The following is a 10,591-nucleotide window of genomic DNA, read 5'->3' as shown; positions in this document are numbered from 1 at the left end:
CAGGGCAGGGGACGAGGTGCTGTGCTGGGAGGGAGGGCTGGTGAGCGGAGCGGAGGCTGCTGCCTACCTGGCTGGAAAGGTCACGCAGCAGCAGCCGTTTCCGCGCTGGCAGGAGCATCGCTCTCCCGAACATCCCTGCAGCCTGAGAGGCAGCTCGTGTCAGCCTGCGCTTTGGGCAGCACTGGGAATTCATCAGCAGTCATCGCTGGTGGCAGAAATGAGGATGAGAAGCTTCTGTGAACGATTGCACTCAGATGGTGGCTCGCTCCAGGCTCTGCTCCAGAAGCCCAAGCGTTGTGCTCTGCTGTACAAGCACGTTTCCCAGGGCTCGGCTGTGGACTACGGCATTCGCAGACCTGAGCTGGTCGAACTGGAGATGAGAGTGTGTTGCAAACTGCTTGGCATTGAGGGGAGCTTGGGTTTGCAGCTGCTGGGCTGTAACTTGAAGCACTGCAGCTCTCCCACGGAACTGGAAATGTCAGCCTCCAGCTGGGAGCACTGGTCTGCCCCTCCAGCCAGGCCAGCCAGCACAGGGCTCACAGCTCCACCACGCTCCTGCTGAGCATCTCTGCACGTGGCCAGGACAGAGACAAGCCTCTAGTTGTTAGCTCCAGCGAACACGGCAATGGAAACAGATCCAGGCGCTGGGGCAGCCAGAGCTGCCTTCCTGATGGGACAAAGTCAGCCACCCTTAATCAGACCTGCAGGCACCTTCCACTCCCCAAAGAGCAGCAAAGCCGAGGTACAGCCCTGCCCCTCTGTCCCCAGGGGTGCCATCAGGGGTCCTGAGCCCCCCACGGGAAGGCGGGTCGAGGCGTGGGTAGCCCACACAGCAGCTCATCTCCTGCAGAAAGGGCTTTTTGCTGTTTGAAAAGACCCTGATTTGCCTACTGCTAGCTGGGAGGGTGTTGCATTCTTATGAAAGAGGGAAGGACGTAAATGTCTGCTGTGGTGAATCCTGGTAGAGGAACTTGTGGCCCAGTTCTCTTAGTAGAAGTATCTGATCTCTCCCCTCTGCAAGAATAAGCATCCACTCAGTGTCCTGTTGCTCTGAGATTGTTTAATATTAAAGTCACGGAGAAGGGTAGGGTTCACACCAGCTAAAACTATCATTAAACACAGCCAGATTATTTTTCTCCCATTTAAAGAATAACATGAACTGCAACAGATCATCCCTCCTCAGTCTGTCTGCAACCTGCGAGCACCTCCGCGCCAGCCAGCAGCGATCCGCTGCGTGCCAGGTGCTCTATTGCACATCACCCTAAAAATCCCTGGAGGTGCAACTCCAGGCACAGGATCCCGTTTTGATTTCCAGACTGAACACGCTCGCTAGGAGAAGCGTTTAAGGCTCAGTTCTCCCCAGCAGCAGAGACTCTCGGGAAGCAGAGCGGGGGTTTTGGAGTGGGAGAAGGCGAGGTTTTGCAGTTGCTTCAGTAAAGAGAGGAGGTGGCTGAGCTGTAAGGAAACGCTGTTCTCGTTTGCACTTCAAATCATTTCTCCTCGATGGTAACTCTTGCCTCCAGGCTGATTCCCCCGTCCCTCTCCCCGGTTCCCCAGCTGTCAGCGGGCCGTGGCAAAGCCGATGCGGTTGTTGCGCCGGTCAAATTTGGTGTAGTAGTGCCCGATGAAGCTGGCACCCAGGATCCAGAGGGGACCGGCCGGGGGTGGGATATCCAGCCCCGAGAAAGCCACCACGCAGATGTCTTCCCCGTACTGGGATTGCTGCCAAGAAGAGGAGACCCACGTGGTGATGGAGGTGCCAGGAGGGAGATCTCTACTGCAGCGTGCCCAAGGAAGGGCTGTGATCCCCAGCTCAACACCCTCTGCTTGGCCTCCACATTTCTTCCTCCAGGAAGGAGGATCCCTGTCTGTCTCTGCTCTTTGCTGCTCACCCCAAATCTCCCCAAAACCACCCAAGGAAGAAGCGACAGGTTGGTCTGGCTTGTCGGGACACCTCTGCCAAACAGGAGGGTTTGTGGATAAACAAGAAGCATCATTCTGGAGCTCATCTCAACTGCTTTAAGGAGAGCCAGGAGGGTGCAGGATTCTGCAGGAGACCTGCGCTGCTCTTCCCAGCGGATGCACCCAGCCTGGGGAGAGCTGCCCTCCCGCCCCGCACAGGGGGATGCAGCTTACCCGAAGGATGTAGGCTGAGCCACTGAGCACATAGGGCTTCCCGCCCAGGTGGAAGGAGATGTTGGGCAGTTGAGGGACTCGGTCACAGTCCACCACGTACTGCGGGAGGAGGAGACAGCTCTGAGTCCGTTTGCTGGAGGAGGGGTGGGCTGGGGTACAGGCAGTGAGGGGGCAGGCGGTGTGGACACGGAACGGGGCAGAGGGGGGGGGTTGGCTCACCTCTCCTTCGGCCATTTCTGCTGCACCGATGGCTTTCATCAGCACGGAGATGGGGCCGGCTGGGCCGGTGATGTAGGATGCTCCCGTGTCGACAGCCACCAAACAGCCTTCCTTGCAGAACAGGATTTCAGCCCCTACGTACACACTGGAGCGGGAGGGGGGTGACCCTGAGTCTCCCATGGTGACCACAGCTCAGCTGCCAGGGCCACGTGTGCCCAGGGGTGAGCGTGCCACATCTTTGTCCAGGGAACGCTGGCCAGGCAGAGCATGTGCTGCTCCCGGTGCCACCGGAGTAGGGGCTCTGCAGGGGCACCAGGAACCCTCCCTTTGAGCTTCTCAAATGTGAAAGCTAAGCCTCATCATGTGTGGTTTTTATTTTTTTAAATTAAACAAAGCAGAATTGTTTCAGTGCCTCACACTCCTTCTGCAGGACTAAAGGCGGTTAAACTCTTCCACTGCGGCTTCCAAGTTGAATCAGCCCACGGTGCCACCCCCTCTGCATTCCCCAGCTCGGCTCCTTGCTGAGCACGGAGATGCAACTCTGTGCTGGAGGAACCAACCCCGCTCCCCTCCAGAGGGGAAAGCATCCGCCAGCGACACCGAGCCAACACATGCCTCCGTGGACCACCTTCCCCAGCACCCAGCAAGCTTTTCCCAGGCCCACCCTCGCACACCCAGGGAGGTTTGCAGGATGAGGCCGGTGCTGTGCAGAGGCGCTCCCTGGCCTCACCCCTTCATGCTGATCTGCCAGTAGCTGCTCTTGCTGACGTTCAGGTAGTGGAAGTCTCCGGTGTAGTAGGCTGGGTCGCTGCCTCCGAGGATTATTTCACCCCCGGGTTTCAGAGGAGCGTTCCTAGGGTGCAAAACACAGCGGAGTGATTCCGCCTCGGCTGCTGTCCCTGAAAAACTGGCGAGAAGGGACCAGCCCCGGGCACGAGGCTCTGCTGACCCGGTTAGCAGCGGCAGAGAGCAAGTTGGAGCAGAAGAAACCCCGAGTTAGTTCAGAGGGGTGTGAGAGCCCACAGGAGAGGGGGTGCCACATGCTGAGGTCTCTGAGCAGGTCAGTGCTGGCCGCTGCGCGGGGCAGGGGTGTGGGCACGGTCCGGTGTGGGGCTGCTGCAGTGTGCGAGCTCCTACGGACCGGTGCCCGGCTGCCAGCACCGGGCAGGGCTCGCCTAGAGCTGGCAGGGGGAGCAGAATCTGCTGCCCGGCCCCCGGGGTGCGCGGGTGACTGTTAGTGGGTGCTGTCTCAAGAGCGCTCGTGCTTTTTGTCTTCTTACTTTGAAGCTCTGCAAAGAGAGAAGTGCTCCATTAGCCCGTGGTCCGAGGGCAGCTGCATCCCTGGGGTGCCAAGGGGACCAAGGGGCACCCAGACAAGGCCGCAGTTGCAGCCAGCGTCGTTAGACTTTGTTCGTTATTGATGGATACACCTTTAGTTGAAGTAAAGAGCTACTGTGCCTGCTTTAAGCATGCGTTTGTGGGTCTGTCACTGCACATTGCCAGGCTGCTGTACCTGGGGCTGGTGGGGAGTGCTGGGGCAGGGGGGGCAGCTTTCCCGCTCTGCAGGACGGGCCTCCCCCTGCTCCTGCGGGTTTTGGTGCTGCTGGGAGGAGGAATGCACAACAGTTTGGAGCAAGAAATGAAAGGAGGTTTGGCTGCTGGTGCAGGTTTTTCTTCAATAGATTTTTTTTTTTTTTTTTTTTTAATTTTGCCTGTAGATGAAACACTAAATCCACTCCCGGCTGTGCTTGCTCCAGCCCCACTAGCAGAGCTGGTGACTCCGTGCAATCCGACAGTGACAAACGAGCGGGCAGCAGCCACTCCCAGCCTCGGCACTCCCGGCCCAGCAGCTCCAGATAAGCATCCACCCGGCTCTGCCTCTTGTGCTGCCTCATTCCACCCCAGCTCCTGCAGGCATCCTCCATGTGCCCATGCCCTCCACCCCACCTCAGGTCCCACAGCTCCAGCCACGGCTCTTTCCCAATCCCGAGATGTGAACCCAGCACTGCCGTGGTCGCAATGCCCACGCCCGGCAAAACAAGCACCTCCCCAGCCCCCGCGCCTGCTCCCCACAAGACCCACCGGCTGTAGTAGACGGAAAACACATCCTCCTTGAGGATCTGCTGGGAGAGGATCCGGTCGAAGACGGGGGTGATGCCGTCGATGGCCTGGCTGGGATAGCCCATCCCCAGCACCCCATCAAACCTGGCAAAGATGAAGGGGAAGGCAGGCAGCGCCGTCGCCTCGGCGAAGACCTGGATGATGGGGATGTCTGATACCTGGGGGAGGGAACAAGAGGTCTTGCAGGAAGTTGGGGGGGTAAACCCTCCCAAGAGGCCCCCTATTCTTGGGTAGATGGGGATGCTGAGCCACACGTGGGCATCTCCTTCCTGAGCCAGCAGCTTGGGGTCTGCAAATTCAGGGCACGCACTCACCATGACGATGTCCTGGCTGAGGAAGCCTTTGACGCTCCCCGTCCCGTAGCGGATAGCGAAGCCCGTGCCGTTGGCTATGTACGTCCGCGACTTGGAGGAGTCGTAGCGGCTGTGGGAAACTGGGGAGAGGGAGAAGGTGCATCAAAGAAAGTGAGGGAGGCGGCAACAGCAGGACCGGCTGAGGGTCTCTGCTCCCCCAGTCTCTGTGGGATGAGGAACTCACCCTGCCCCAGCAGCAGACAGACCCCGTGTGCAAAGGTAAACCCTCCCCAGCCCACTCCGATCAGCTCTCGAGCTGGATGTTGCTGGGCTGCAGCTGGAGCTGAGGCTGGAGGGGGTCAGCCCCGACCCCGGGTCCGGCCGTGCCCCCCATACTCACCGCAGGCGCTGTAGAGGGGGGAGCACTTGTAGGACGGCACCCACAGGTTGGCCGAGCCCGTGTCAAAGACCACCTTGAAGGTCTGCGCGGGGGTACCAATGCTGATCTCACCAAAATACTGGGTCTGGAAGACGTACGGCCCGGGGAGCATCGCTGGGGGGGCTCACGCAGACCCGAGCCCCCGGCAGCAAACGCCTCGGGGGGTGACAAGCCCCCACGCAGGAAGAGACTCACGTCCAGGTAGTTAGTGAGGAGTGTGGGAGCCGTCCCGTTTCGGGGGCCGGCCGTGCCACTGCGCCTGCCGTGCCGCAGCTCGGGGAAGACGTCCGACACCTTCACGCCCATCTCCTGCAGCGTCTGGCGGATGGACGGCATCCTCCGCAGCGCGATCCTGCCGGGGGGTACGGGCAGGGCTGGGGCCGGGGAGCACCCGGGCACCCGCAGGAGACCCCCCCCAGCTCCCTGCCCCCCCCCCCCCCCAGCACTCCTGCCGTGGGAAATCCAGCCGGGTGGCTCTAGATGGCAGCAGCTCCCCGCAGCACCCCGCGCCGTGGGGCTGCCAGCCGCGTCCCGGTGGGTCCGGCTCCCACGGCACTGCCAGCCCCACGCAGGCGGGATGCGCCACGGCCCACCCGGGGCAGGGACCCCACGGGGGGCTGGCTGGCTGCTGTAGGAGGCATCTACCAACATCGGGCTGCCACCCACGGGCCGAGTCCAGCCCCACGCTCGGCTCACTTGTTTGCAAGTGAAACGCTTGGTCTTGGCCTCCTCGGTTATTGGGGAGAGGAGGGTGCTGTGAGCCATGCAGTGCTCAAGGGGAGGGAGGAAGAGGAGCAAGGAAGAGAAGGTGTGCTAGCACAGAACAGAAAAGGAGGAGGAAGGGGGCTTCCCAGCACGGCTGCAGCAGCAGGAGAATCCCTTGGTCCTCAGCACCAGCCCAAGCACTCCAAACCAAGGGGAGACAGCAAGAGCCGCAACATTGCGGGCCACCTCCGACACGCACGCCTGCTACCTCTGCAAAGCCAGGGCTGGTGGGGGGAAGAAGCTGGCACCCCAGGTCACGGCCAAGACCACCAGATACTGCTGCACCCTTCTGCTGTGTCCTGCCGACATCGTGCTCTCCCAGGGCAGCCGCCTCCTTTGCCAGCAACTTTGTCGTGTCCCTAAGGGGAGGATGCTTTTATAGCCTGGGTTTCTGCATCCGTGTGGGTTTCTCCTCCCCATTGGCCGGGGGAGGGCTGGGGATCCCACGGGCAGCACCGTGGGCAGGTGGCTGGACGCTGACCGTGGCAGTCCCTGCGGAGCGCGGCATCGCCAGGAGAGCCCCGTGCCTGGTGGGCACAGCTGGCTAGCGTGGCTGGCAAGGGGAGCTGTGAATAGCTGGGAGCTGCAAGCCCATGCTCCTTGGCGGTTAATAGCATTGCTGCGTGTCAGCACCCAGCCATCGCTAACACGGCGTGTGCAGGGCATGGGCCAAATGCCTGCTGGTGTCAATCAGGAGAGCTGGTGGGTGATGCTGACACAGGTGGCGGTGGCTCAGGTCTAGAGGGCAGTCTGGCCAAGGAGATGTCCCTGAGCTCCATGCTGCAGAGGAACGGGGTTTTATCCAAAGGTCTGGGGGACCAGCAAATGGGTGCTCAGCCTCAGCCCTTTCAGCCATGCAGACACCAACGGCAAACCCACCAGGCCCCACTGCCTTTCTGGGGGCTGCTCTGAGCTCAGCGAGGGGGAAAACACACACACAGCCCCACACTCACCCACGCACCCTGCCCTGCCCAGCTCCATTACACCCATGAAGAAGCAGAGTCTTAATACAGAGCCCAGGGCAGAGAACAGCTAAACTCATTGCAGTTGTTGCATGTGATAAAAGACCAAGGTATGAGCATCCACAGCCTGGCCTGGCACACTGCGGTTGGGAGGGATAGTCTGTTCTCTGCCCTGTACAAGCAGGGTGCAGAGGAGCCCAGCATGGCTCTGGGTGCCCAAACTGCTGTGCCCACTCTGCCGTGCGTTTTGGAAGGGAGATGTTGCTCAAAAACCCCAGCGCGGGCTGCAGAGGACTCCTTCATACAAGGCACATCACCGATCCCCAGCTCACAGGCGGCTGTGTTTCCCTAAGCAGTGCCCAGCCCAGGGTGGTGGGTGCTGGGTCAGACCCTGCGGCTCCAAGCCCCGGGAACCTCAGTGGGAAATGACTGCAGAGGCAATAAAAATGTTCTTGGAAGAAACCCGATGATACGCATGCCCCTGCCTCGAAATCCCCAGCTACGCAACCATGCCAGCATGTTCCTGTTGCAGATGGGGTTTGTTTAGGGCACTGCTGTCACCCTTGTCCAGGGGACACTGGTGCTATGGGGGCTGAGAAGGATGCCCCAGAAGCTACAGACAGGTTCGCCCTCAAATCAGGGCTTTAAAGTGTCCTTTCCCTTGGGGATTTTGGCTGCAGCGTTTGGAGCCAGGGGAAGGCTGACCTCAGCAGGCACCGAGGCTCTGCCCCACGGGTCACAACCCTGTTCCCCCCCAGCCCTGACGTCTTTTCCCACGCCGAGCCCCGGTGCTGCGTCACTCGGGGGAGCCTCATTCCCCGGCGCAGGTTGCAGCGAGGTGCAGAGGTCAGGAGGCAGCAGCCCAGCCCGGGAGCCGCAGCGACACAAGAGAGCGCCTGGCAGGGAGCCACTGGACGTAAATCCCTTTCCCGGGCATCCCGCTGGCTCTGCCTGCTTTGCTGAGCCCCGTTCCCCAAAGAGGAGGCAGGGGCTGCAGCGTGACTTCAAAGGAAAGGGACCACGTCAGTGGGGGAAGGTGGTCCCAGGATGCGGGGCCACAGGGCTCCGGCGTTTCCAGCTCGCCTTTGACCCACGGCCAAGGGGAGGCACGTCTGCAGGAGCCCCCGAGCAGCGTTAGATGCTCTGGGCACGGCTCTCCCCTGGGAGGGACAGATGGACTCCACTCCTGTGGGGCAGCCAGAGCGGGATGCAGCTGGAAATGGCAGAGGCCTGCGGGTACCAGAGAAAAGGCAGCACCATCCTGCTCCGGTCCCTGGCACCGCATCCCCTTGGAAGGGAAATCAAGGCATCTACGGGCAAAACCAACCTACCCAAGTCCATCAGAGCACTGGGGGCTGTTGCCTCGCAATGGCCGGTGCTAGCCCTGAGGCTGACCTGCCTCGCTGGCAGCACCAGGACTCGAGGATGCCCCTCAACACAGGGCACCTTCCCCTGTGCAAGGAAAATCCCCGCAAGGCATTTTCCGGTCACATCCGCCAGCAGGGATGAGCAGCTGGTGCACGGGAGCAGCGATGGAGAGGCCTGACACGGGGCTTTAAATAACCTACAAAGGGGGTGTTTGTGGCCCGGGCTGTAGGAACCAGGCTGGGGGGGAAGGAGCATCGCACCGCTGGCTCAAAGGGCTGGAGCAGGAGCCGTGCCGAGGGCCAGGCTCTGCAGGGCAACGCGGGAAGGACGGCCACAGGGACATCAGCCAGCTCTGGAACCACACTGGTTTTATCCCCAGCCCTTCAGGAGACCCAGACCTGCAGGGAAGATGCTTAACTCTTCCCACACAGCCTCGCAGTTCTAACCGAAGCATCACTTAACCTGGGTTTGCAATGATGGGAAGTAACGGGCCATCAGGCGAGGCTGCAACCTCCCGTTTCAATTTGTGCATTGTTGTGGGAAACCTTCTGCAAAGGGCTGGGGGTTCATACAATTACCTGTCCTGTAAAGAGCAGCTCTTCTGGAAATAGCAGGGCAATGCTCTTAAGTTATTTCCCTGCCTGCTTTCAAGGACTCAAATGATTGAGCTAAGAGTGAATTCAAGGAAAATGCTTTCCAGAGAGAAACAAATGCTTTCCTGCAAGATAAATGCGTTCCTCTCTAGTGTTGGCCTCAACAAGTGCATTTCTTAAAATAAAATTTGAAATATTAAGTACTTCCCTCTCTAAATGGAAACATTAGGAAGTTTTACTGAATAGCCTTATTTCTTGAAGGATCTTTTAAAACAGCACAAAAGGTAGGCACATTTCTGTCCTTCCCACACATTTTACACACTTCTCTAGTCCATGAGTTTGTTGCTAGCAAAAACACACGAGGCTTGTGAGAATCCTTGTTCCAGATGACCGAAAAGCTCAGTCACAAAAGCAACTTTTGGGAAGGACTTAGAGGAGGCTCTGGATGGCACCGACACCGGGGGAATTCGGCCATTGACGTCAGCAGAGCCAGGGCTTCACCCAAAGTGTTTGCTTAAAACCAGAACTGCTCTTGCAGGGCACGTTGAAACCACAAGTTACTGAACCAGAGGGAAAAACATTCCCCTGCAATAGGCTTCAGAAACACAGGCTGGGGAGAGCAGCACCGGCTCCAGCTCCCGCTGCCTGTTCCATCCCAGAGGCAGCTCACAGCCTGGGTCACTTTGGAGCCCGATGGGAAGCATCCCTCACTGCCACCCAGGGATGATGCTCCATCCTGGCTTGTTTTTTCCCAGCAGGATGAAGTGACAGCACCTTACAGTGCTCAGGGCACCCACCCTGCTCATCTATGCTTGCTGCCATGGGGATGGGGGGTGTTCAACAGGGGGAATCGCATTATCCTACCTGTGATGTCTCCAGGACCACTCCTCTTTCTTCTGGTGAAGCCCTGAAGATGAAGCTTGACCAGGAAAAGTGGCTCTGCAGCCCAAGTTTTCAGCTGGGATGAAGCAAAGACAGGAATTACAGCTAGGCACTAGGGAAGCTGCAGCCCTTACTTACCTGCGTGATGTCCGAGCCCATGCTTCCTCTCCCATCCCGTCTCCACAAACAGCTGCCCAGCTCTCACTCTGCTCCAAACCCCTCTGCTTTATCAGCAAAGCTACCCCTGATAGCAGCAGGGCTGAACCAACCTCTACCTTCCTCCTGCCCACAGCCAAGCTCGTGCTAGGAAGCTGCTACCTCTTTTTTTCCTCCCTCTTGAAAGCCTCCTGCTGCAATCTGTGCTCAAAGTAAAGGCACCCCCTCAAAACCAGCAGCAAGGGAGCAGCTCCTCCTGTGCCAGACCTCCCAGGGATACAAAACAACCATAGCCAGCTTTAGGGGAGCTGCCCTGATTTATACCTGCTGGGGAGCTCATCCTCTGTAACCCAGGGCTCAGCCTGGCTGCTGAGGCTGGGTTTTGGGTGCCCAGATGAGTTACCCCACATCAGCTGAGCTGTCAGAGCAGCTCCCAGCTCTGCTTTCACCTTGTGCAAACCCACTGCAAAGCTGGGCACCGGTGCAGTACCTGCTAAGCGCCAACAGGCACAGCCACCAGCTCAATCAAGCCGTGCTTCAATCAAGAGGGAACAGGTTTAACTCAAACTCATTAATTAATTCTTGCAAGTTAAGAAGGGTATCTGCACAGGGACTGGCTTTGATGTGATTGCCTTGGTTTAATTAAACTCCTGCTTG

At 59.1% G+C, this 10,591-nt stretch overlaps 1 protein-coding gene across 2 annotated transcripts; it reads right to left on the bottom strand.

Annotated features, from left to right (window-relative positions):
* Positions 1–1,045: 1,045 nt before the first annotated feature.
* Positions 1,046–6,316, bottom strand: REN (renin). 2 transcript variants are annotated; one of them, XM_075775763.1, is made up of 9 exons: positions 6,182–6,316; positions 5,404–5,560; positions 5,170–5,293; positions 4,791–4,909; positions 4,438–4,634; positions 3,086–3,208; positions 2,356–2,500; positions 2,137–2,235; positions 1,046–1,722 (listed from the first exon to the last, which is right to left on the bottom strand). In XM_075775763.1, the coding sequence occupies exons 1-9, from the start codon at positions 6,280–6,282 to the stop codon at positions 1,561–1,563; spliced, it is 1,227 nt and encodes a 408-aa protein (XP_075631878.1). In that variant the 5' UTR covers positions 6,283–6,316; the 3' UTR covers positions 1,046–1,560. The 2 variants fall into 2 exon arrangements, with proteins under 2 accessions (XP_075631878.1, XP_075631876.1); XM_075775761.1 differs by having other exon boundaries at positions 1,431–1,722; positions 4,429–4,634; positions 6,182–6,304.
* Positions 6,317–10,591: the final 4,275 nt, after the last annotated feature.

The sequence above is a fragment of the Balearica regulorum genome, chromosome 25 (genome assembly GCF_011004875.1).
Source record: "Balearica regulorum gibbericeps isolate bBalReg1 chromosome 25, bBalReg1.pri, whole genome shotgun sequence".
Taxonomy (NCBI): domain Eukaryota; kingdom Metazoa; phylum Chordata; class Aves; order Gruiformes; family Gruidae; genus Balearica; species Balearica regulorum.
Note: the sequence above shows the minus strand (reverse complement) of the source record. Positions and strands in the feature narration are given on the sequence as shown.

What these genes read in the sequence shown, in the direction of transcription:
- REN (XM_075775761.1), bottom strand. Translation starts at nt 6,282, where the DNA reads ATGTCGGCAGGACACAGCAGAAGGGTGCAGCAGTATCTGGTGGTCTTG. An exon ending in CCCCCTCTACAGCGCCTGCG is followed by an intron (nt 4,910 to 5,169) that starts GTGAGTATGGGG and finishes CCCTCTCCCCAG; the next exon opens with TTTCCCACAGCCGCTACGAC. An exon ending in TGGCAGATCAGCATGAAGGG is followed by an intron (nt 2,501 to 3,085) that starts GTGAGGCCAGGG and finishes CTCCCGCTCCAG; the next exon opens with TGTGTACGTAGGGGCTGAAA.